Source organism: Pristiophorus japonicus, chromosome 9 (genome assembly GCF_044704955.1).
Source record: "Pristiophorus japonicus isolate sPriJap1 chromosome 9, sPriJap1.hap1, whole genome shotgun sequence".
Taxonomy (NCBI): domain Eukaryota; kingdom Metazoa; phylum Chordata; class Chondrichthyes; family Pristiophoridae; genus Pristiophorus; species Pristiophorus japonicus.
In genome coordinates, this window is record NC_091985.1 from 127,774,397 (window position 1) to 127,801,991 (window position 27,595).

Genomic DNA, 27,595 nt, shown 5'->3' on the forward strand with positions numbered 1-27,595 from the left:
TTATGGCCATTCAATGTTTGTATTCACGCGCCAGGCTTTCAATCATGGTGCTTCTGGTCATTCAAAGGGAGGGAGGGATTAAGGGGAAAGAGAAATAGGCGTTAAAAAACAGAGAAATGCACATTTTAATGCAGTTTTAGATGGAGCATCAGCTACACACCAAAGATTTGTTCGGCAATTTGTTTGAGGCCAGAAAAGATGGCAGGTTTTATAATTCTAACAAAGATTATTAGAGAATATCAGTTTAAATACTATCTAGTTTTACACAATTTGTGTCTCCTTGTATTTTATTAAAAATATATCAAATACAAGTTTTCATGCATTGGCAATCATGTTGCTCATGATAAAGCAATACATCCACTGAGAGCAGTTCTGTAATTTAATGTGATTCTCATGGTGTTCAATTTGTCCCATTTATACGACAGGTTGAACCTCCCTTATCCGGAACCCTCAGGACCTGGCCTGCTCTGGATAGGGGGACAAAGGGTGTCACGTTAAATTGGATGATACAGGTACTGAGCAAGGGGATATTGGGGCTGACTGGCTTGGGGCTGGGAGTGCGGCAGAGAGATCATTGTGGTTGGGCAGGTGGGGAGGACGCGGTGGATCGCAGGGTCAGGCCAGCGATTGCAGGAGTCAGCAGCAAGGAAGGACTTCGATTTGTTCATGTCGAAGTTCTGCGCATGCGGCACCCGGTGGCCGGGAATGGTTCTGGGTCAGGGAGTTCTGGATAAGGGAGGTTCAACCTGTACAAGTCAACTTCTGCACTATTGGAATAAAGTTGCTACTCAGTGACTTTAAAGTAACTGCACGCGTAGCCGTCTGCTTGCAGAGTTACTGCAAAGTCACCATAGAGATTTTATCATTTCAATCAGGAACAAGGGGGCATAAATTTGGGAGTCGAACTAGAAGCATAATGGAGGGAGGTCAGAAGTGTTTTATTCATGCAATGGGTTATTTGAACTTGAAGGCTTTACCAGTGGCTGCTCAAACCAAATCAATTGTAATATTTAAAGGGGAATCAGACATATACTTTAGGAAAAATACCAACTGTTATGGGGAAAGAACAAGGAAATGGGATTACAGTAGTTTGCTGCAATGTGGACCCACCACTGGCACAACACGGTTTGGGGGGGGGGTGGGGGGGGGTGGGTGGGGGGGCTGTGTAAGGTCTTGCTTCATGCTGAAATTTCAACAATTGTATGTACACTGGGGAAGTTTTGATCAGGGCAGCAATGCGAAAATCATATTGCTGGCAGCACCCATTTTAGTTTTGCTGCTAATACCAGCATTTCAACTCGCCAGCACAGCAGCATCTAAGGTAATCTTGGTCCCTCTGCAGCAACATGTCACCTAATTTATATAGTCGTGCTGTAGAAGGGTAGGAGACGGGCTGGGTAATTAGTTCATAGATTTTGAACATGACTGCTTACTTTGTGATTTTTAGATATCTTCGAGATTTAGAACAACTTGCATTTATAAAGCACCTTTAACATAGTAAAACATACCAAGGTGCTTCACAGGCATGATTAACTAAATTTGACACTGAACGACAAAAGGAAATACAGGTACAGCGTCGAAAATCCGGTAGCCTCAGGACAGAGGCCGCTCCGGCTTCTGGGAATTTCCAGACTTCAGAACGTCTTTCGGACGTCCCAAATCTGGAAACGCCCAAGCCCGGATTCGTATATATCCGGACTTCAGAAAGTCTTTCCGACGTACCGAGACTGGAAATACGTGGGTCCAGGTAAGGGGGGGGGGGGGGGTAAGGTAAGGAGCAGGGGGTCTGGCGGGTTGCGGGGCCAGGAGAGTCCGGCAGGCGGCAGGTTGAGGTCAGGAGCAGGATGTCTGGCGGGCGGTGGGGCCAGGGGAGTCGGCGGTGGCCTGAGGTGGGGATCCAAATTCCGAAACATTTTCTGGATTCCAGGCGACCCTTGCATGGATCGTCAGGTGTCCGGATTCCAGAACAGTACAGATTCTGGAACTCCGGATTTTCGACGCTGTACCTGTGCACGGATGGGTGACCAAAAGCTTGGTCAATAAGGTAGGTTTCAAGGAGCGCCTTAAAGGAGAGAGAGGCAGGCAGTGGAGAGGTTTAGATGGGAATTCCAGAGTTTAGGGACGAGGCAGCTGAAGGCACGGCCGCCAATGGTGGATTGATTATAATCGGGGATGCGCAAGGGGCCAGAATTAGAGGAGCGCAGAGATCTCGGTGGAAGGCGGGGGGGGGGGCGGGCGGGAGGAGAAAGAGAATTGTGGGACTGGAGGATATTACAGAGAGGTTTGGAGGGATGGAGAAGGTTTGAATTTTCATAATCAGAATAGCAAACAGGATAAATAATTCAACCAGATTCATAAGGATTTAGATTTTTTTTTAAGTAACTACATCAACGAGAAGGAGATTTTGGGCGGGATAGAAGTGGAAAAGGCAGATGGAATCCGACTACTATGTTCCTGTTCCAAACTTCAATTTTTTTGCTCCCTCCATCTCTGTTCTTAGCTGCCCCTTTTGTTACCATCCACGTGAATGCTAGCGGTGGTATTTGGGGCTGGGCGGGGGGACTGGGGGGGCTGGGCAGAAAGCAGCTTATTTCCCTGTTTACCGCTGTTTTCCCCCAACCCCAGGGAAAGGTAGAGGAGGTATCCTCAGAGTGGCAGTGGTAAGCATCTGGAGTTGCAGGATGGAGGTAGTGGGCTAAGTAGTCGCCTCCTTCCTTCATATGGGCCCCAACAGACTCATCAGGAAAGATCTAAAGGACTTAGAAAGGGTACAGAGGTGGTTTACCAGGAATAAGCGACTTCAATTATGAGGAAAGATTGGAAAAGTTAGGACTGTTCACCTTGGAACAGAGGAGGTTAAACCATAACCCAATAGAGGTTTTCAAGATGATGAGAGGTTTTGAGAGAGAAAAATGATACCCTCTGGTGAGTGGGTCAATAACCAGAGGTCATAGGTTCAAAACCATTGGCTAAGGACCTCGAGGGGAGATGAGGAAAAAAAAATTTCCACTCAGATGTCAAGATCTTGGACACTCTGCATGAAAATTTGGTCAAAGCTGATTCTATGAATAGTTTTAAAAGGGAGTTGGGAATTTAATAGGTACGAGGGGATGAGGAGCTTGCAGAATTACAGACAAAAAATGGGGAATGTGGGACCAAAAAAACGACTGCTCTTTCAAAGAGCCAGCACAAGCATGACGGCCTGAATGGCCTCCTCCTGTGCTGCAAATTTCTATGATTCTCTCTGTTTCAGGCCTAGTCTTAAATGTAAAAAAAAATCCACTTTTTTTTGTGGGGCTCTTCTCCTTCTTTAAATCCTCGCTGCCTTTTCTGGTGTTTCCTGCCAGAATTCTCCACCATAGCAGCAGCAGCAGCAGGCTCCCTCTGGGTAGCGGGGACTCTGCTAGAAGTCCACCCCGCACGTTCGATAAGCCTCCAACCCAAACAAATTAGGTCATGGCTACGACGGGAACAAATTAGCGCTACCCTGCAAGCAAAAGGCATCTACCCTTACGTGTTAAGTGGAACAGTGGTACAGTGCAACCAGGAAAGAGATTCACAGTGGATTATAGCAACTATTTCCATGAAATTGTTAGCACAGTGCTGAGCTGCAGTGAAAAAGGTAAAAAGCTAGTGAGTTACATTATCAGAGGGATAGAGCGCAAATTAAAACAAGTTGCAATGCATAGAGCTATTCCGGCTGAAATATGGTGTACTGTTCTGATCACCTAAATCATTGAAAAGGTACAGCGGTGAACAAAGGTGATTCCAAGCGCTAAAAATTTAAATTACAATGAAAAGGTTAAGGAAGTTTGACTCGTTAGCTTTGGAAAAAGTGAGCCTTTGAGATGACCTCATTGAATGTCACAAACTAATGAAGGGAATTAACAAAATTGATTGCTGACCTACGTCCGGCAATGCTTTGACTTCAAAATTCTCATCGTTGTTTTCAAATCCCTCCATGGCCTAGCCCTTCCCTATCTCTGTAACCTCCTAGAGTCCCACAACCCTCAGAGATCTCTGCAAACCTCCAATTCTGGCCTCTTGCATCCCAAATTTAAATCGCTCTACCATTGGCAGCCATGCCTTCAAATACCGAGGCTCCAAGCTCTGGTATTCCCTCCCTAGACCTCTTTGTCTCTCTACCATTAAGATGCTCCTTAAAGCCTTCGACACCTGTCCCAATATTTCCTTATGTGGCTCAGTGTCAAATAATATTTGATAATCGCTCCTGTGCAGAACCTTGGAATGTTTTACTACATTCAAGGCACTTGGAGTAAATCCCCCATAAAACATAATGCAATCGCCTTGGTGATTTTCCAACAGGTCTGAGGCTATCAATGCATTCAGTTGCAGAGAACAACTAATGAACAACAATCACTGAACACTAGATGGCACTTTAGCTCCCCTGAGCTGCTGTACTGATGTCTCAGCAAAACCACAACATTTTAATTACAGCAACTGCAAATGAATAGCATACTCTCAACAAAAGTAATAATGGCAAACAGCCATTACTAATGTACTTTTATGTACCTATTTGACAATGAACAGCTACATAAAAGAACGAGGATTATAAATCTGAAACCTCCCCATCGCTGTAACCTCCTCCAGCCCTGCAACCATCTGAGATCTCTGCGCTCCTCCAATTGTGGCCTCTTGCACATCTCCAATAATAATCTCTCCACCACTGGCGGTCGTGCCTTCAGCTGCCTGGGCCCCAAGATTTGGAATTCACTCCCTGAACCTCTCCGCCCCTCTGTCCATCTTTAAGATGCTCCTTAAAACCTACCCCTTTAAACTACCTGCCTTAATATCTCTGTATATGGCTTGGTGTCAAATTCTGATTGATAACCCTCCTGTGAAGTGCCTTGGGACATTTTACTACATTAAAGGTGCTATATAAATGCAAGTTGTTGTTGGTGAAAGAGACATGATACTGGTTACAACTTAGTTATCGACAAATCATCATTCTTAAACACATCGAGGAGCAAATCATTTCCTCTTCCCTCCTCCTTCAATGTCTCTCAATTCAACTTTCATCCTCTAAAGGGAAATAAATGAAGATCTACACTGAAGTCTGTGCCGATGCTACTCAAAAGCCAGCCACAAGGGTCACCAAGTCTCCGATGTTCTTCAGTGGGGAATTAGGGACTCAAACCTGTATCAATGCACTCGGTGATGCAGCAAGTTACCATTTAATGCTTTTACTTGAAAATTAGCATTTTATGGAGTGAAATAAATAAAGAAATTTTTTTTGTAGTATTGTAATGAAATAAAGTTATGGTTAAGTTTGTGGATAGATCCCATGTATAAACATAGTAAAACATTTCTCAATAGCTTGGTTATTCTATTATTTATACACATACCATGGAACTTACGACAAGAATAGCCTTAAAATAATTTATCTTCGACAGTTTAACTAAACTATGTATCTGAGGCAGAGTCTGCTTTCTGACTTGCTCTGGTCACAAACACCATGATACAGCCCTTCCCAGTAGAATTTTAGAAGCTTTGTCAGATTAGGAATATAATGAATTCTAGTGGACCCAAGCTTCCACGTGATGTTATATATACTCAATCACCGGGTGGCACAATAGGTTTGAACATGGTCTATTAGAGACCATAAAGTAAATCTGTGCGTGGAGGCGGAAGACGTGGGTAGGATTCTTAATGAATACTTTGCATCTGTTTTCACAAAAGAGTAGGGCAATGCAGAATTTGCAATGAGTGAAATATCAAATGAGATAAACATAGCGAGAGAGGAAGCATTAAGGGATTTAACAGCTTTGAAAGTGGATAAATCCCCAGACCCGGATGAAATGTATCCCAGGCTGATGAGCAAAGCAAAAGAGGAAACAGCAGTGGCTCTGACCATCATTTTCTAATCCTCTCTGGCTACAGGTGTGGTGCTAGAGGACTGAAGGACTGCTAATGTTGTACCTATGTTTAGAAACATAGAAACATAGAAAATAGGTGCAGGAGCAGGCCATTCAGCCCTTCTAGCCTGCACCGCCATTCAATGAGTTCATGGCTGAACATGAAACTTCAATACCCCCTTCCTGCTTTCACGCCATACCCCTTGATCCCCCGAGTAGTAAGGACTTCATCTAACTCCCTTTTGAATATATTTAGTGAATTGGCCTCAACTACTTTCTGTGGTAGAGAATTCCACAGGTTCACCACTCTCTGGGTGAAGAAGTTTCTCCTTATCTCGGTCCTAAATGGCTTACCCCTTATCCTTAGACTGTGACCCCTGGTTCTGGACTTCCCCAACATTGGGAACATTCTTCCTGCATCCAACCTGTCCAAACCCGTCAGAATTTTAAACGTTTCTATGAGGTCCCCTCTCACTCTTCTGAACTCCAGTGAATACAAGCCCAGTTGATCCAGTCTTTCTTGATAGGTCAGTCCCACCATCCCGGGAATCAGTCTGGTGAATCTTCGCTGCACTCCCTCAATAGCAAGAATGTCCTTCCTCAAGTTAGGAGACCAAAACTGTTCACAATACTCCAGGTGTGGCCTCACCAAGGCCCTGTACAACTGTAGCAACACCTCCCTGCCCCTGTACTCCAATCCCCTCGCTATGAAGGCCAACATGCCATTTGCTTTCTTAACCGCCTGCTGTACCTGCATGCCAACCTTCAATGACTGATGTACCATGACACCCAGGTCTCGTTGCACCTTCCCTTTTCCTAATCTGTCACCATTCAGATAATAGTCTGTCTCTCTGTTTTTACCACCAAAGTGGATAACCTCACATTTATCCACATTATACTTCATCTGCCACGCATTTGCCCACTCACCTAACCTATCCAAGTCACTCTGCAGCCTCATAGCATCCTCCTCGCAGCTCACACTGCCACCCAACTTAGTGTCATCCGCAAATTTGGAGATACTACATTTAATCCCCTCGTCTAAATCATTAATGTACAGTGTAAACAACTGGGGCCCCAGCACAGAACCCTGCGGTACCCCACTAGTCACTGCCTGCCATTCCGAAAAGTACCCATTTACTCCTACTCTTTGCTTCCTGTCTGACAACCAGTTCTCAATCCACGTCAGCACACTACCCCCAATCCCATGTGCTTTAACTTTGCACATTAATCTCCTGTGTGGGATCTTGTCGAAAGCCTTCTGAAAGTCCAAATATACCACATCAATTGGTACTCCTTTGTCCACTTTATTGGAAACATCCTCAAAAAATTCCAGAAGATTTGTCAAGCATGATCTCCCTTTCACAAATCCATGCCGACTTGGACCTATCATGTCACCATTTTCCAAATGCGCTGCTATGACATCCTTAATAATTGATTCCATCATTTTACCCACTACTGAGGTCAGGCTGACCGGTCTATAATACCCTGCTTTCTCTCTCCCTCCTTTTTTAAAAAGTGGGGTTACATAGGCTACCCTCCACTCGATAGGAACTAATCCAGAGTCAATGGAATGTTGGAAAATGACTGTCAATGCATCCGCTATTTCCAAGGCCACCTCCTTAAGTACTCTGGGATGCAGTCCATCAGGCCCTGGGGATTTATCGGCCTTCAATCCCATCAATTTCCCCAACACAATTTCCCGACTAATAAAGATTTCCCTCAGTTCCTCCTCCTTACTAGACCCTCTGACCACTTTTATATCCGGAAGGTTGTTTGTATCCTCCTTAGTGAATACTGAACCAAAGTACTTGTTCAATTGGTCTGCCATTTCTTTGTTCCCCGTTATGACTTCCCCTGATTCTGACTGCAGGGGACCTACGTTTGTCTTTACTAACCTTTTTCTCTTTACATACCTCTCGAAACTTTTGCAATCCGCCTTAATGTTCCCTGCAAGCTTCTTCTCGTACTCCATTTTCCCTGCCCTAATCAAACCCTTTGTCCTCCTCTGCTGAGTTCTAAATTTCTCCCAGTCCCCAGGTTCGCTGCTATTTCTGGCCAATTTGTATGCCATTTCCTTGGCTTTAATACTATCCCTGATTTCCCTAGATAGCCACGGTTGAGCCACCTTCCCTTTTTTATTTTTACGCCAGACAGGAATGTACAATTGTTGTAATTCATCCATGCGGTCTCTAAATGTCTGCCATTGCCCATCCACAGTCAACCCCTTAAGTATCATTAGCCAATCTATCTTAGCCAATTCATGCCTCATACCTTCAAAGTTACCCTTCTTTAAGTTCTGGACCATGGTCTCTGAATTAACTGTTTCATTCTCCATCCTAATGCAGAATTCCACCATATTATGGTCACTCTTTCCCAAGGGGCCTCGCACAATGAGATTGCTAATTAATCCTCTCTCATTACACAACACCCAGTCTAAGATGGCCTCCCCCCTAGTTGGTTCCTCGACATATTGGTCTAGAAAACCATCCCTTATGCACTCCAGGAAATCCTCCTCCACCGTATTGCTTCCAGTTTGGCTAGCCCAATCTATGTGCATATTAAAGTCACCCATTATAACTGCTGCACCTTTATTGCATGCACTCCTAATTTCCTGTTTGATGCCCTCCCCAACATCACTACTACTGTTTGGAGGTCTGTACACAACTCCCACTAACGATTTTTGCCCTTTAGTGTTCTGCAGCTCTACCCATATAGATTCCACATCATCCAAGCTAATGTCTTTCCTAACTATTGCATTAATCTCCTCTTTAACCAGCAATGCTACCCCACCTCCTTTTCCTTTTATTCTATCCTTCCTGAATGTTGAATACCCCTGGATGTTGAGTTCCCAGCCCTGATCATCCTGGAGCCACGTCTCCGTAATCCCAATCACATCATATTTGTTAACATCTATTTGCATAGTTAATTCATCCACCTTATTGCGGATACTCCTTGCATTAAGATACAAAGCCTTCAGGCTTGCTTTTTTAACACCCTTTGTCCTTCTAGAATTTTGCTGTACAGTAGCCCTTTTTGTTCTTTGCCTTGGGTTTCTCTGCCCTCCACTTTTCCTCATCTCCTTTCTGTCTTTTGCTTTTGCCTCATTTAAAATGGGAGAAAGGAATAGACTGAGTAATTACAGGCCAGTCAGCATAACCTTGGTGGTGGGAAAATTATTGGAAAAAATCCCGAGGGACAGAATGAATCATCATTTAGAAAGACATGGATTAATCAAGGACAGTCAGTATGGATTTGTCAAGGGAAGGTTGTGTCTGACTAACTTGATTGAATTTTGAGAGGAGGTAACCAGGGGGGTCGATGAGGGCAGTGCGTATGATGTAATGTATATGGATTTTAGCAAAGCTTTTGATAAGGTCCCTAATGGCAGACTGGTCACAAAAACAATAGCCTATGGAATCCAAGACAAAGTGGCAAGTTGGATCCAAAATTGGCTCAGAGGCAGAAAGCAAAAAGTAATGGTTGATGGGTGTTTTTGTGTCTGGAAGGCTGTATCCAGTGGGTTCCACAGGGCTCAGTCCCTTGCTTTTTGTGGTATTTTTCAATGACTTAGATTTAAATGTTAGGGTTATGATTAAGAAATTTGCAGATGACACTAAAATAGGCTGTGTGGTTGATAATGAAGAAGAAAGCTGCAGACTGTAGGAAGATATCAATGTACTGGTCAGGTGTGCAGAACAGTGGCAAATGGAATTCGATCCGGATAAATGTGAGATAATGTATTTGGGGAGGTCGAACAAGGCAAGGGAATACACTGTAATGGTACGACACTGAAAAGTGTAGAGGAACAAAGGAAACTTGGAGTGCAGGTCCACAAATCCCTGAAGGTAGCAGGCCAGGTAGATAAGGTGGTTAAGGCGGCATATGGAATTTGTGCCTTTAATAGTCGATTCATGGAATACAAGAGCAAGGAGGTTATGCTTGAACTGTATAGAACATTGGTTAGGCCGCAGCTGGAGTACTGTGTGCTGTTCTGGACACCACATTACAGGAATGATGTGATTGCACTGGCAAGGGTGCAGATGAGATTTACAAGAATGTTGCCTGGGCTGGAGAATTTTGGCTATGAGGAAAGGTTGGAGATGCTGGGTCTGTTTTGTTTGGAACAGAGGCGGCTGAGGGGAGATGTGATTGAGGTCTATAAAATTATGAGAGGCCTGGATTGAGTGGATAGAAAGGACCCATTTCCATTGGCAGAGGGGTCAACAACCAGGGGGCATTGATTTAAAGTAATTGTGGGGAGGTTTAGAGGGGTAATTTCCTCACCCAGAGGGTGGTGGGGGTCTGGAACTCACTGCCTGAAAGGGTGGTAGAGGCAGAAACCCTCACCACATTTAAAACATACTTGGATGTGCACTTCAAGTGCCGTAATCTACAGAGCTATGGACCAAGAGCTGGAAAGTGGGATTAGGCTGGATAGCTCTTGGTCGGCCGGCACGGACATGATGGGCCGAAATGGCCTCCTTCCGTGCCATAAATTTCCATGATTCTATGGTCCTCATGCCTCTTCTGACCTGTGTTGCAATTCTGCCATGACTGACGAGAATGAGGGCTCGAAATTTTGGGAATCAGCATCCAATATTGGGTATCACCGGCAACCTCATGAAACAGGCAAAAAGCCCTTACATAGAAACATAGAAAATAGGTGCAGGAGTCGGCCATTTGGCCCTTCGAGCCTGCACCACCATTCAATAAGATCATGGCTGATCATTCACCTCAGTACCCCTTTCCTGCTTTCTCTCCATACCCCTTGATCACTTTAGCCGTAAGGCCATATGTAACTCCCTCTTGAATATATCCAATGAACTGGCATCAACAACTCTCTGCAGTAGGGAATTCCACAGGCTAACAACTCTCTGGGTGAAGAAGTTTCTCCTCATCTCAGTCCTAAATGGCCTACCCCTTATCCTTATGGACTTCCACATGTGTAAATGAGGGCTCTGATGCCTGTTTTAGGCTTAGTTGCAGAAATTGGATTGTAATGCGTGGACCAGGCAGCTGTAAGCAAGTTGCAACAGCATAGGTCACTCCTTCTAACCTCTTATAACATAAATATTTGCTTTTTAAAAAATATGTAACTTATTTGAAAAAAAAATATAAGGGAACATGTTTGGTCATTGCATGGCTAATAAATGGGACATGGTAATGCTGGTAGAAGGGATACTGTCGTCCAATCACCTTGAGTTAGCTATCAACCACTCAAATGTGAGCTGGATGGACAATTAGAAGATGGATCCTCCAGGAGCATCTCCGAAACAAGTCTTAGTTGATGTACAATACATTGTACACATTGCATTGATCACAATTCGAATGTGTATACGGTATCTCCGCATTACCTTGTGCTTATTTCTGTACTCAACTCTTGATGGATTAATTATTTTGATGAACCCGTTAAGAATAAATCTCAAAACAAGAATGACAGTCTTCAATTAAAAGCCACTTACTTTTTGCATCTTCTCTCCATACAGAAATGTCCTTCAGCTGTATAACTCCATCATCAAAAGAATCTGTAACTGTTGGGAAAGTAAAAACTGTAATTTCTGAGTCAAAAACTGATTACGAAAAAATAAATTTGTCTTGGGGCATGATTGGCAAATTTACATTAGGGTGCCCACAGATTGATTTTGCATGAGCAAGTAGCAAATCTTCCCAAGGTACATTATTTTCCTTCCTCTTTCGTACATTACTTTGCATTGTAAATAAATTTAACCAGTACAACCGGCTTCAACTTGGTATAATGATGATCTGGATGAAGGTATTGGGGGTGCTGCCTGCAAGTTTGCGGCTGACGCACAGATTTGTGCTGGTGTCAGAATCCCAGATGAGAAAAAAAAAATAATTCTAGTTGCGATGAGAGGCATGGGTCAGCATTCGGCAGATGGTATTTAATGTGGATAGTCTTATGTCCATGAGTAGGGCTAATGCCAAGCATGTGTATGCCATGCTAGGTTTGAATTTAAGTCAGTTGAGCAGGAAAGGAACCTGGGTGTTATCATCATAGGCGGTCCCTCGAACGAGGATGACTTGCTTCCACATGAGTTCACAGATGTTTCAATGAAGGACCCAATGTTCCAGTCCTGAACTCCAATTGAAGGGGTGGAAGATGCCTGTGTGTGGATTTTTTTAACATGTGGTGACCGTTGCACACTAGCCACCACACGGGATTGACAGAGCTAGGCCTTTATCTCAGGGGTACCGAGATGAATGATCAGCCATGATCTTACTGAATGGTGGTGCAGGCTCGAAGGGCCGAATGGCCTACTCCTGCACCTATTTTCTATGTTTCTATGTTTATCCAGTGGCAAGGGTTAACCAGGACGACTGGAGACCTGCTCTGCTGCACGGACCTAGTGCGCACACATATCAGCAGTGTGGGCTGGCCTGTGCTGTCCCTGGGCTCTTCTGGGCCCTGTACCCTCATTCACCACTCCACCCACGAGTCTCTAACAGTTCACACCCAGAGCCAAGAGGCTATAATGAAAGCAAATAAAGCACTGGAATGTGTAGCTCAGATGATCCAATATAAAACCAACAGTACTATAGTGTCCTTGTACAACTTTGGTCGGGCCCCATCTGGAATACTGTGTCTAGTCTGGTCCCCTGATATTTGTGGGAGGCATATAGGCCCTGGAATAGGCTCAGAGAAGGGCCACAAGATCAATAAGCTCATGAAAGTGGTGTCTTTTTACTCCAAAAATGCCTAAAACTTCAGGCTGATTTGATCAAAATATTTAAAATGATGACCATCTTAGGCAGTCCCTCGAAACGAGGATGACTTGTTTCCACGCCAAAAAAGGATGAGTTCACAGGTGTTTCAATGAAGAACCTAATATTCCAGGTCCTGAACTACATCCTGACGGGTGGAAGATGCCTGTGCAAAGCTTTTTTTGAACGTGGGGTGGCCGTTGCACACCAGCCACCACACGGTCTTGGTCCAGTGGCAAGGGTTAATCAAGACGACTGGAGACCTGATCTGCTGCACGGACCTAGTACGCACACATATCGCAGGAGGACCCCTGGGCCCTCTTCTGGCCCTGTACTCACGCCTCTCCTGGGCCCCGATCATGTCCCTCTACAATCAACATAGGAATATGCAGGAGCAGAAAGACCACAGAGTTCCATCTGGCTACTTCTATCTCTGTTCTCCTCAAAAACCTGTCCATCACCCTTTTAAATTTGCTGATACTATCCGACTCGACAATCTACCTGCGCAATTTGTTCTGTACATTCAGCATCCATTAGTTAAACCGAGCTGGCTGTTCACTTTCCCTTTTTTGAGCTTATGTCCATGGCTACAGTTGGAATCTCAAAACCTTCAATGAGATTTCTCCTCACAGCGGAATGCCTAATTCCCAGCATCATGTTAGTTGACCTCAGCTGTACCCACTTCAAAGCAACTGCAGTACAATGACCAGAGCTGTACACTGTACCCCAGTTGGGGCTAAACCAGTGCCCTATCCAACATCCTTATTATCTCTTGGGCCCTACGTTCCATCTCTCTGGCTATGCACCCGAAGATCTTCCTTACAGCAGTTTCAATAACTTATGTAGCAACACCTCAGATCCCTCGCCTGTGTTGTGCCCTATAGTCTTCACCTGATCATCTTATATTTCCACCGATTATTCCTCTTTTTCAATTAAAAAAACCTTGCACATCCAAATAATCGGTTGGGGGGAAAAAAATATGAAGTGAGGAGTGAAATCCTGTCCATAATCAAATTTATAGCAAATCATTAAAATTCAGAAAGCAGCTGTTCTCATTGCCGATCCTCCGAGATGCAAAACACCCTGCAATTTGTATTAGAAGCCTCCTACACTAATGCAAAGTCATGATGAGAATGGCCATTTATTGCTCCGACACGAGTCCAGCATAACTACAGAACCTGCATCCAAGTTTTACACTTTTCTCAGGCCTAATTTGTCAATCACTGGCTAATGGTAAACTACTTCACAAACAAGCCTCACAACTTATAAATACTGTAAAGTATGCTTGCAACTGTTCATCCCTTACTGTTGAGATGGTTAGTGTAGGATTTGGCCGGTGCCAACATCAGTGTGTGTATGGGCCGGAAGGATTTTTGGACTTTTAAAATGGATCTGTACCCTTTTAAAATGGAGATGCACATGGGCTGAGTTTCAAAATGGAGTTTGGACTTTAAAAGGACTGATTTTTGGTTCTGTGGAGTGTAGCAAGTATTTTGGGTTGCCATGGAACCAGTCTCAACTCTGACGTCATGAAAGGCAGAGGCCTTTTCATTTTGAACTTTGTGAGATTTGTGGAAAAACATCTTTTGTCCATGGAGCCAGAATGTCTGGATGGACAACGAGGTTTGCAGGCCAAATATGCATCATCATCGGCAGCCCCTCGGAATTGAGGAAGACTTCCACTCCCAAAGTGAGTTCTCTGGTGGCTGAACAGTCTAATCCGAGAGCCACAGACCCTGTCACAGATGGAAGGGTTGGGTAGGGCTGGTTTGCCACGTGCTCCTTCCGCTGTCTGCGCTTGACCTCTTCACGCTCTTTGCGTTGAGACTCGGAAGAACTCAACGCCCTCCCAGATGCACTTTCTCCACCTCGGGCGGTCTTCAGCCAGGGTCTCCGAGGTGTCAGTGGCAATGTCGCACTTTACCAGGGAGGTTTTGAGGGTATCCTTGTAACGCTTCCGCTGTCCATCTTTGGCTCGTTTACCATGTTGATAAGAGGCTCCGGAGATATGGGAAATGGTCCACGTTGTCGAGGGCCGTGCCGTGAATCTTAATGATTGGGGGGCAGTGCTGTGCGGCGGGGATAGGCTGGTGGAGGACCTTGGTCTTACAGACAAAGGTAAACACCTCTGGGCTCTTTCAATGAAGCAGCAGTCAAGAACAGTTAGCACCTCGAGAACTGCTCAATTACAGAAATGGCCTACCATTGTTTTCATCGAGGTGACCAATCCAGGACAGAGACGTCGCCACGAAGACCAACTAGCATCTCTGCGACCATGGTAACCAGGAATTGCCCAGCCAGTTTTGTGTATTGTATGGGGTATAAAGATGCTGAACTTTGGGGAATTCAGGACTTACTTTTCCTCTACCATCTGGAACAGGGTTCCCTGCGTGGCTACGTGTTCGTCAACTCTCCAGGAGCACCCGAAGTGAGTGCCTTGCCGTACCGCCTGAACGTTACACTCTCTAGGCCTCATCGCATGGCTCTGTTAGGCACGGTTTTGTCTTTAGAATCGAACGGTCCCGGGGCCGTGTGAATCAACTACAAGGTAATTATATCCAGCATACACCCCTAGGAATCTTCAAGATCGCCAGTGTGTTTGGCTGCTGAGGAACTGAAAGTGTCCAAGACGCAGGCTAACACGTGTGTGTGTGAGGAGCTTCCAAGTGTGGGTTCTGACCTAACCGGGAGAGGGGTTCAGTTAGAAGGGTTTGCATTATCTCGGCTTAGATTCTGGGAAGGGGGTTGGTTCAGCATAACCAACAGGGTGGGTACTTAATGATGAAGGGACTAGATGATGGCCATGTGGGTAGATTATTTGAATTAAATAGGTTCGGGAGAATGGGGGCATATGCGTGTAAATTAGGTAAACACAGAACAGATTAGATGTTAGATTTCTCAGAGGATCACACATTTGGTGTAAGTTGCCAATTCGTGCAGCGAGTGTGGATTCGCTGCAAACATTCAAAAGGGAGCTGGGCGAGTTCATGGAGGCAGCTGATATCACTGCTTACAAAAGGTAGGTGGGATGTTGGATGATGTCCCTCGAGATCACAGTTATCTTCTGGGGTCAGTTTTTCGTTTTCCTTTAGGGGTCAGAAAGCAATTTTCCAAAATTTCCACACAAACCTCCCTGTCCCCACACTGCTGCCGCGCACCCCCCACCCCCCCATCACCACCGACCACAACTCCCTTCCCAAACTGGCCGAGGGCTTTTTTTAAATCTGTGTTTTGCCTGCCCCAGTACATTTCATGGCTGCTGGTGGCTGGGGAGCATTGGGGGTCATGATGCACAACTATTACTGAATGAGACAGGCGCGATGGACCAGGTGGTTTTCTACATGCCTTTTCATACATCCATAGATTGTTTTTTGATTTGCTATGGGTACTAAAAACAAAGAAGTTACAAGTGGCAGTAACTTTTTTTTGACTTGATAAGCATAACAAAATAGGGCAATAAGTTTCAGTTTTCACTTGGATTGTACCATAAGTTTTTAAAATGGAAAGTATGGATTTCCGCCACCCCAAGCCATTATGGGGCTTGAAGAATAACCAGTGTTGCACTGTGTAGTGTAATAAGTACCCCTGCATCTCAAAGAATGAAAACACAAACATAGCAATTCGAACAATGAAGGTTAAATAACTTTCAATTGATGATTTAAAAGAGCCTTGGACACAGCCATGATGTGCAAACTTTGAACAAACTTTCAGTGAGAGATATGGAACAGTAAGATGTAGCCAGCTTAATATGGAGATTTGCAACACACTGAGAATCGTACATGTATGTTTTCAGTACAAGCTCACAAACACACAGGCTTTAAGATGGCTGATAATGTCAGGAAGCCCAGTCAGGTGACCTGACCTGTTTATTCTTGTAATCAGCAATGGTTGCAATGCCACAGTAGTCCACTGGGTGGAGCGAAATATATTCCAATACAGCACAGGAGGAGGCTGTTCAGCCCATCGTGCCTGTGCCGGCTCTTTGAAAGAGCTATCCAATTAGTCCCGCTACTTCATTAAACTTGCAAGCAACCACCGTGATGTGATGGCTACAATTTTTACACTGTGCTTGGCAAAGTTATTCAAACTGTCAACAGCTCTTTTATTAAGCTTCACCAAGATAAGGATTCTGCAAACCTCAGAATTTGACCTTGTAGTGGAGTTACTAACAGAGATAGGGTGCAACAATTTTCAAAAAGTCACATTAGAGATCTATTAACACATTGGCACAGGGTGTCTGAACATGGTCCTCTTGCCTCTTCTGACCGAGAATCATAGAATGCTACAAGCACAGGAGGCGGCCATTCGGCCCATCGGGGCTCTGCCGACTCTATGAAAGACCAGCATTGGAATTCTGTCCAGACCGACGAGAATGAGGGGTATAAATTTCAGGGATCAACATCCAATTTTGGGTGTTACTGGCAGTCTCCTGAAACAGGCATTCAGCCCTCACATATGTAAATGAGGGGCCAAACATCGGTTTCAGGTTTGGTTGCAGACAGTGGACTGTAGTGAGTGGAACAGACAGCTGTGAGCTAGTTGCAACAGCATGAGCCACTCCTTCAAAACTCTTTTATACAATATAAATGTTTTCTATTTTAAATATATATTACTCTCAACAAAATAATAAAAAGGGAGCATGTTTGGTCATTGCACGTGTAATAAATGAGACTTGCGAGTGCTGGTGGAAGGAACAGTGATCCAATCACTTTGTATTAGCATCAAGCAGGCAAAGGTCAGGTGGAGCACAGCCAGCTGCAAAGTAAATCTTGCTACAATTGAGAACAACATGTGATAATTCCTACAACATCCTTGTGGCCACTGCGCGAGATTGTTAATTTAGTGACAAATTAGTAGTTGTGTGTTGTTGGCAGTGACAGAATGAGGTATTTTGAGCAGTTTTCAGGTTTTTGTGTGAACCATAAAGGTTTAGATGACAGAAGGAGGCCACTCAGCCCATCACTTCTGTGCTGGCTCTTGGTTAGAACCAGTCAATCTTCTGGAGTGAAATTTAAGCTAACTGCACATTATTCTCATGCAAACGCAAACGCAAACTCAGACTCAAAACTGTTTACCTCCTTACTTCCCTTGATCAATTATGATCCTCAGGCTTTCACAACCCAAGCTTGCCGTTACCATCACTGATTCCTGATTTGACTTGTCTTGTTAAAAAATCTTTTCAGCCTGTGATATCCTGCACCATGGTTTTTTCCGCTTTATGTCGGCTTCTCAATAAATAAGTATCACTCACAAAACTAGATAAACCATTGGGAAATATGCCAGTGTCTCCTTTAAGCTAACAATCAATATATTACCAAGATGAAAATACAGTAGGTATGGCAAACTTGTTACTTAAATACATACATTATATACAAATTGTACATTAAGTATTGAAATGATGCAGGTCAGCAGTGTATGGAAGACAGCAATTTAATCAGTAGTGCTGTTGATCTCTTAAACCACAGCTGAGATGAGAACAAATCAAAAACTCATTAATTTCTCCTTTAACTGTACACACAAATCATTGAGTTATAAAATGAATATCATTCTTGTACATGTTTTGGCCCTATTCCCTTCTCCAGTTGCCTTTTGTCTTTTCTATTCCATAAGGTGTGAACCATGCCGGGATAGGATTCCAGTTACTGTCCGGCTTCCAGTCCCTCGTCTGAATGGTCAATCTTAGTAGGTGAGCTTCGCGAGTAAGTTGCAGCAAGCTATTCCACACTGTTGGTATGTCAGTCAAGCCCAATCCTGTCCTTACTCGAGCTTCACACGTGCGCATTTTCCAGCAGGAGGCAGTGGATAGCAATTGGGAACTCAGACCTTGGCTGTTTTCAGCCGTCTCCACTTCGGCTTCTCCCAAGGGCACTGAAGCTAATTGTGGCACATATACTGCTCTGGCTGCTATCAGCTAACACAACACAGACCAGAAATCTAACCTGGGAAACATTCCTAGTCTGGATGGTTCACTTCCACACTCAACAGCCACTTATCAACATGAGCCATTGGGGAGCAAAATATAGAAGTTCTGATTTTCTTCTGCAGACATTGTCTGGGTGCATTTTGAGCAAAGCTCTCTTCGGTTATCTCATTTATTTGATTTACGTCAAGAGTGAAACTTGTTGATCTGCACACCCAGTACAATAAAGTTCCTAAAAATGCATTTCAGATTCTGTTGAAGCACAAGGAAGTTTTATTTATGCACCAGTAAGCTTTCAGGACAACATAGCTGCTAATGATACAAATATCCTCTAGTTTTTGAAAAGCTTCAGCGTACACATAAATATCTGAACCAATAACTCTAAATAGAACTGACCCGAGGAATAATCAAATGTAAAAAAAAATTAATATTGAATGTGCATCGTCTAATCCCACTCCTATGCTTTTTCTTGCACATTTGCCACTCTAAAAGAATAAAACAGTCTTTTTTGCTGCCTGCTGATATTGAAGAAGCTGAGGTCCTGGAAGGACATCTGGAAATCACAGTAAGGTATGTATTTTAAGAATAGACATCCACTAATGTTAAATATATAAATCCCATGCTGAATACAAAGTTTGAACAATAAAAAAAAAACGTGGATATAAAACTGGATTTTCGGCTTATTGCGATTTCGCCCGTTTACAGGCGCAATTTGCGGGGGAGTCAAAAATTTTAACGCTGGGTTAGCGTTAGCGCCAGAGCTTGCAACTTTTGCCGAATGCAAGTTCACAAAGAGCATTAGCGCTAACTCCGGTGTTGCACCAGACTTTGTGTGGTGGAGATGAAAGTTCCGGCGCTAAAAAAATTAATCGGCCATTCAGCGCATGCGCAAATTTTTTTTCTTCCCGCGCTTCTGGTCTGCTCTCCAGTTGCAAACGCTAATGCAGGGTGCGGCTGTGCATATGCGCAAGCATGTGCAGTACAACCGGGGCTGAATCAGCCATCTTACATTTGGATTTTGATGATGAAGGACGACGATTCTAGACAGCGTGCCAGGCGAGTCAGCCCTTGTGGAGGCTGTGGAAAGAAGATGGCAGGAGTTGCATCTTACGGGTGGATCTAGACCACTGCCATCCATATTTAAAAGGATCTGGAGGCAAATCGCTGAGAAAGTCTCTGCCTCAGACACTGTGATCAGGACTGAAAGAAGTTTAATGATCTGACAAGGGTCATTAGAGTGCGTACAATTTTAATTCATGCACTCCATTACTCCAATTATAAATCTGACACGCTATTTTTTCTCATAGAAACATAGAAAATAGGTGCAGGACTAGGCCACTTGGCCCTTCGAGCCTGCATCACCATTCAATAAGATCATGGCTGATCATTCAACCTCAGTACCCCTTTCCTGCATTCTCTCCATACCCCTTGATCCCTTTAGCTGCAAGGGCCATATCTAACTTGCTTTTGAATATATCTAATGAACTGGCCTCAACAACTTTCTGTGGTGGAGAATTCCACAGGTTAACAACTCTCAGTGAAGAAGTTTCTCCTCATCTCAGTCCTAAATGGCTTACCCTTATCCTGAGACTGTGACCCCTGGTTCTGGACTTCCCCAGCATCGGGAACATTCCTCCTGCCTCTAACCTGTCTAATCCCGTCAGAACTTTGTATGTTTCTATGAGATCCCCTCTCATTCTTCTAAACTCCAGTGAATACAAGCCCAGTCGATCCAGTATCTCCTCATATGTCAGTCCTGCCATCCTGGGAATCAGTCTGGTGAACCTTCGCTGCACTCCCTCAATAGCAAGAATGTCCTTCCTCAGATTAGGAGACCAAAACTGAACATAGTATTCCAGGTGTGGCCTCACCAAGGCCCTGTACAACTGCAGTAAGACCTCCCTGCTCCTATACTCAAATCCCCTAGCTACGAAGGCCAACATGCCATTTGCCTTTTTCACCTCCTGTTGTACCTGCTTGCCAACTTTCAATGACTGATGTACCATGACACCCAGGTCTCGTTGCACCGCCCCTTTTCCTCATCTGTCACCATTCAGATAATATTCTGCCTTCCTGTTTTTGCAACCAAAGTGGATAACTTCACATTTATCCACATTATACTGCATCTGCCATACATTTGCCCATTCACCTAACCTCTCCAAGTCACCCTGCAGCCTCTTCGAATCCTCCTCACAGCTCACATCGCCACCCAGCTTAGTGTCATCTGCAAAATTGGAGATATTACATTCAATTCCTTCATCTAAATCATTAATGTATTTTGTAAATAGCTGGGGTCCCAGCACTGAGCCCTGCGGCACCCCACTCGTCACTGCCTGCCATTCTGAAAAGGACCCATTTATTCCGACTCTCTGCTTCCCGTCTGCCAACCAGTTCTCTATCCACATCAATACCCCCAATACCATGTGCTTTAATTCTGCACACCAATCTCTTGTGTGGGACCTTGTCAAAAGCCTTTTGAAAGTCCAAATACACCACATCCACTGGTTGTCCCTTGTCCACTCTACAAGATACATCCTCAAAAAATTCTAGAAGATTTGTCAAGCAGTCAGTTTTTATGTTCCCTGCAAGCTCCCTCTCATACTCTATTTCCCCTCCTCCTGTTGAAGTTCATCCATGTGATCTATAAATGTCTGCCATTGCCTATCCACCGTCAACCCTTTAAGTATCATTTGCCAGTCTATCCTAGCCAATTCACGTCTTATACCATCGAAGTTACCTTTCCTTAAGTTCAGGACCCTAGTCTCTGAATTAACTGTGTCACTCTCCATCTTATTAAAGAATTTTACCATATTATGCTCACTCTTCCCAAAGGGGCCTCGCGCAACGAGATTGCCAATTAGTCCTCTCATTCCCTAACACCCAGTCGATGATGGCCTGCTCTCTTGTTTGTTCCTCGACATATTGGTCTAGAAAACCATCCCTAATACACTCCAGGAAATCCTCCTCCACCGTACTGTTCCCAGTTTGGTTCGCCCAATCTATATGTAGATTAAAATCGCCCATGATAACTGCTGTACCTTTATTGCACGCATCCCTAATTTCTTGTTTGATGCCATCCCCAACCTCACTACTACTGTTTGGTGGTCTGTACACAACTCCCACGAGCGTTTTCTGCCCTTTGGTATTCGACAGCTCTAACCAAACAGATTCCACATCATCCAAGTTAATGTCCTTCCTTACTATTGCATTAATTTCCTCTTTAACCAACAATGCTACCCCACCTCGTTTTCTTTTCTGTCTATCTTTCCTAAATGTTGAGTTCCCAGCCTTGTCACCCTGGAGCCATGTCTCCGTAATCCCAATTATACCATATTCGTTAACAGTTGCCTGCGCAGTTAATTCGTCCACCTTATTATGAATGCTCCTCGCATTGAGGCACAGAGCCTTCAGGCTTGTCTTTTTAACACTCTTTGTCCCTTCAGAATTATGCTGTAACGTGGCCCTTTTTGATTTTTGCCTTGGATTTCTCTGCCCTCCACTTTTACTTTTCTCCTTCCTATCTTTTGCTTCTGCCCCCATATTACTTCCCTCTGTCTCCCTGCACAGATTCCCATCCCCCTGCCATATTATGCTGTTGGTGCCTCTCAGCACTCTGTGGGTTGCCTCCTAAAATGCATGACATATAGGTAGGATTAGTTTGGCACCCTATTTGCCATGAATGATCTTTACACATTATTAAGATTGCCTTCTGAGATCTCATAAGATTGCTCTCACTTCGATGTCCTCCTGATGAACCATGTGCAACTTCCAAGGCCATTAAACAGGACTGTATTACATTCAGGCAGTATGGTATAAGTGCTTTCGTGGTTATCTGTGCCACAAGAGCAGATGGACCCTTTTATAATCATTGCCATTTTTATCTTTGTAGGCAAAGGAGTCGCATAATCAGCGCGAGCAGGTGCGGACAGACGGCGGTCCGCCTCAGACCCTGCCACTCACTAACATCGGCGTCACAGGTCGGCAGCTGTCACTGGAGGCGCTGACCCCCATTCAGATACTGAGGGTAAGTCACGCACACTACCTGGGATAGGTTGGGGCAATGTCCTGCAGTGCCTCTGGACTAGGATTGGGCAATGTCCTGCAGTGCCTCTGGACTAGGATTGGGGCAATATCATACAATGCCTCTGGACTAGATATAATGGAATAGCGGCGGTCGTTCAAATGAGCCTGTGCTATGCGACCTTCCTCATGTCACCCTGCTCCCTCCCCTGCTGCTAACTACTTGCTTTCTATTTCCACATGACCAGACACAGGCGCCGCATCCCTCAAGGGGCCACTCCACATCAGGCCATCGTCTGGAGGAGGAAGAGGAGGGTACGGATGAGCCGACTCCTGTGCAGCATCAGGCGTAGCTTCATTCCACCCCTGTTCCACCAGCGGCAACGAGCTCCTCTGAAGATGACGTGATGCGCAACAACGCAGTGCTGGGGTTGACTCCCGCATGCCATCTCTCCGGATGGTGAGTCGGCAAAGTCGATCTGCTGACAGACAGGCAGACCTAGAACTGGACATGGTGGGAATGTCCAGGGAGAGCATTCAGGTCAGCTGTCTGTTCCTTGATGTCTTGGGTAGGATTCCAGCGAGCATTGACAGCCTGAAAGCGAGGTAGGGTCGCAGATTGTCAGTGCGAGTCGTGATACCTGCGAGGCCATCAATGCCCACACGAGGCTGGTGGCCTCCAGCAGTGACAGTGGAGTTCCGGAGAGTGTGACGCGAACCCTTGCAGAAAATGGCGCATGACAGGCACAAGGTCTGCTTCAGCTTGGGCAGGTGATGCAGTCCATGTCTGCCGCCACACACTCTGTGTCCCCCACTGTCACCCAAACCACCTGTGACTGGCAACGCCGATGAAGAAGCTAGCCAGTCAGAAGCCAGGCCTTCCACGCTACGAGCTCTTCCAGTGCGTCCCCAGACGGTGTCTCCATGGTCTCTCCCCCCAACAGTGCAGGAATCTGGCAGCCCTGCTGCATACCATCTTGGTGCCACTGTGGGTAGGAACAGCATGCAAGGGAGGGTGGCAAGGGGAAGCGCAAAAGACAGTGGGAAAAAATAGTGGGGCAGGATTGCTGCATTATGTGGTTGATGCTGGATGCATCGTATGTTTTATGTATGTTGAAGTGTCACGTTAAAAGTTTCACACTGGATTATGTTGTTGAATGATCACACTGCTGGATAGAGCTGATTTATTTTATTTAAGTCTCACAATAAAGGTTACAAAGTTTACAATGTTACAATGTTTAATCCATTTTTTGTTCACCTTAACCATTCCTGTGTAGTGTCTCATTTGCAGAATAAGAGGGGGAATAGTCAACATGGTAGGTTAGAGTGGCCAGGCAATGCTCAAACGTGCCATTTACTCTTCAAGCAAAGTGTTCAATTATGAGCTGCTGACGCAAAGCTTTTGCAGTGGCAAAATCTCCACGAGGCCTCCCGTGGCATGGGTTCCTCGCCAGGCTCCTCTTCCTCATCCTCCCCCTCTTCTCCTGAGATGGTTCTGCAGTCCCCATTGGCAATTCCTGTCCCCGCCATGATGGCCAAGTTGTGTAGCATGCAGCACACCACAATGAACTCAGAGACCTGCTGAGGGGAGTATTGCAGGCAACCTCCAGAGTGGTCCAGGCATTGGAAGCACTGCTTGAGCACTCCAATTGTCTGTTCGACGATGTTGCATGTGGCTGCATGGCTCTCATTATAGCGATGCTCGGCTTCTGTCTGAGAGATCCGGAGGGGGATCATGAGCCAGGTGGCGAGGCCGTAACCTTTGTCCCCGAACATCCAGCTCTGGCCTTGTGGTTGATGCTGGAACATGCGTGAGACACTGCTCTCATGCACGATGAAAGCATCATGGATGCTCCCTAGATATTGGGCATTGACTGCCATGATGAGCCGAGTATGGTTGCCGACGACCTGTACGTTCATGGAATGGAATCCCTTTTGGTTTTGGAAAACCTCTGCATTCTTGGTGCTCGCAGATGATGTGCGTACGGTCAAGGACACCCTGAACCTTGGGGAAGTCAGCAAATCGTCCAAAACCTACAACCCTCTCATTTTGGGTCCCCCTGGTCATTGGGAAATTTATGAAGTCCATCCTGTGTGGGTACAGTGCATTAGTCACCTGGCAAATGCAGCAAGGTGTAGCGTGCTGTGAGATGGAGCATATGTCCCCCGCTGATGCCCGAAAGGAGCTGGAGGTATCGAAGGCAAGTGCCAGTCACCTTCACCTCGACGGCCAGTGCAGTCCTGTTGCCGCTGACAGGCTGTAGGTCTGCCTGGATGAGCTGCCATATCTCTGTGACCACCTCTTTTCAGAAGCACAGCCTACTAATGCACTGTGCCTGAGAGAGCTGGAGGTATGAGCGATGTTCCCTGTAAAGTCGTGGGGGTAAGGCCACCTCCCCATACGTCTGTGACCTCTTCGATTACATTGCAAATGATCAACAATACGCCTTCTTCCAGCTTGAAACCGTATGAATATAGCAGCCAGGATTACTGACTCCGAACCCAGCATGGCCCCCTATCTTTTAAAATGTCCTTTCATCATCATCATAGGCGGTCCCTCGAAGCGAAGATGACTTGCTTCCACGCCAAAAAAGGGATGAGTTCACAGGTATTTCAATGAAGGACCTAATATTCCAGGTCCCGAACTACATGTTGAAGAGTGGACGATGCCTGTGCATGGATTTTTTTTTTCACGTGTGGCAGCCATTGCACACCAGCCACCACATGGGCTTGACAGAGCTCGGTCTTGGTCCAGCAGCAAGGATTAACCAAGACGACTGGAGACCAGCTCTGCTGCACAGACCTAGCACACACACATATCGCAGTGTGGGCTAACCCGTGCTGCCCCTGGGCCCTTGCCTCTCCTGGGCCCCGATCACATCACTCCACGAACTCTCGCCGCTCCGTCGACCCGACCTCGCCGCTCCTGCTGTACCTGCCCATGCTCCAATCACCGACCTGGATTTGGGTGACGTCAAATCCAGTCACCCTCTTCACAACCGTTGCCCTCCTGCAGCAGTATGCACTGTTCCCTGGATGGTCTTACAGGCCGGGACCGCGCCGACTTCCTTTATAAAACTAGAAAGTCACATAAACTTCACAATCAAAAGTATGCAGTAACGCAGCCTTCTTCTCCCAATGCTTTTAATCTCTCACAACTGTGACTTTCTCCTCCGTTTTCAACATGGCGCTGTTAGCGCCTGGTGCGCCCTGGGTCTGACTGCTTTTTCTTGGCGTGTTCTCGGGCGGATGCTAAATCGGGCGAAATGCTCAAAAGTTCCACCCGGGGCGCTCGCGCAGTGATGCACAATGATTTACCTCATCAAAACGGTCAAAACAGCAGCGATGCGGGGAAGTTTCAGCACCACCGCAAACCCACTGGCAAAAGTTCCGCAAGGGCACAAAGTCTTGTGTGCTTCGTTTTTCGCCCAAAAAATCATTTTAGCATCCTGCCGAGGCACTTAATGGGGCGCAAATCAGCCGAAAATCCAGCTGATACCCTCATGCTGGGATCTGCTGCTTGCTATTTGCTGCCCTCTTGGGATTCGCCCTTACCCACACTCTCTGCAAGCCATCCACGAAGCAGGGATGGACCATCGGAACATGAGAAGGTCATTCAGCCCCTCAAGCCTGCTCTGCCATTCAGTCAGATCATGGCTGATCTGTATCTCAACTCCATCTTCCTGCCTTGACTCCGTAACCCTGAATACCCTTGCCTCACATAAATATATAAATCTCAATTTCAAAATTTTCAATTAATCCCCCATCCTCAACAGTTTTTTGGGGGGAGAGAATTCCAGCTTTCCACTACCCTTTGCATGAAGAAGTGCTTTCTGACATCAGCCTTGACTGGCCTAGCTCTAATTTTAAGATTCTTCCCCCTCGTTCTGGACTCCCCCACCAGAGAAAATAGTTTCTCTCGGTCGATCCATCAATTCCTCTGATCATCTTAAAACCTCAATTCGATCTCTCCTTAATCTGTTCAGGATCACGGCTTGCATGTCGTCATGTAGCAGGAGGAGGATGGCAACAAACTTTTGGGGGTAGCCGAAACGGAGGATGCACCATAGTCCCTTACAGTTGAGTGTCAAAGGTCTTGGTGAGGTCAAAGAAGGCCACGTACAAGGGTTGTTGCTGTTCCCTGCAGTTCTCTTGCAGTGTCGCACGGTGAAGATCATATCCTTTGTACCCCTTAGTACACGGCAAGCGAGCCCCAGGTGGGCAGAGGAAACACTTCAAGGACACCCTCAAAGCCTCCTTCATAAAGTGCAACATACCCACCGGTACCTGGGAATTCTTGGCCCACCCAAAGTGGAGGAAGAGCATCCAGGAGGGTGTTGAGCATCTTGAGTCTCGTCGCCGAGAGTTTGAAGAAATCAAGCGCAGACAGTAGAAGGAGGGTGCGGCAAAACCGACTCTCCACCCACCCCTTCCTTCAACCACTGTCTGTCCCACCTGTGACAGAGACTGTAATTCCCTTATTGGACTATACAAGTCACCCGAGAACACACTTTGAGTGGAAGCAAGGCTTCCTCGATTTTGAGGGACTGCACATGATGATGATGATAATCTTTTATATTCAAGGAAATACAGATATGAATCTGTCCTCATAATTTAACCCTTTTAGCCCCAGCAAGGTTACTGTTAAGCTTTATGTAAAACAGTTTTACTTTGAGTGTTTTTTTTATTTTTTAAATATATTTCTAAAAATTAATAGTTTTATATATTCATTACAAATTTCTAACTTAAAAATTGCTGTTTTTTGGTTGTTCACTGGTCATCTTGCTCGCCCCCATGGGTTTGAATAATGGAACCGATAGCAACTGGATGTCCTGGACAGATGGCACAGGATGGTTGTGGTTCATAGAATGATACAACTAAGCAGGCGGACATTCGGCCCATTGTGCCTGTGCTGGCTCTTTGGTAGGACTATCCAATTAGTTCCACTCCCCTGCCCTTTCTCCCTCGCCCTGCCCTGTAAATGCTTTCTCGAAGTATTCATCCAAATCCCTCTTGCAAGTTACTATTGAATCTGCTTCTTCGCACTGTCAGGCAG

General features: G+C 45.5%; 1 protein-coding gene across 4 annotated transcripts in view; it reads right to left on the reverse strand.

Annotated features, from left to right (window-relative positions):
• Positions 1–27,595, reverse strand: part of macrod2 (mono-ADP ribosylhydrolase 2) — a 1,460,169-nt gene that overhangs the window by 1,396,766 nt on the left and 35,808 nt on the right. For 3 of the 4 annotated variants that reach the window (XM_070889820.1, XM_070889817.1, XM_070889821.1), the window contains exon 2: positions 11,339–11,407. In XM_070889820.1, coding sequence (XP_070745921.1) covers positions 11,339–11,407 — 69 coding nt within the window. The remainder of the gene's footprint in view (positions 1–11,338; positions 11,408–27,595) is intronic. The other variant, XM_070889818.1, reaches the window with a different exon arrangement.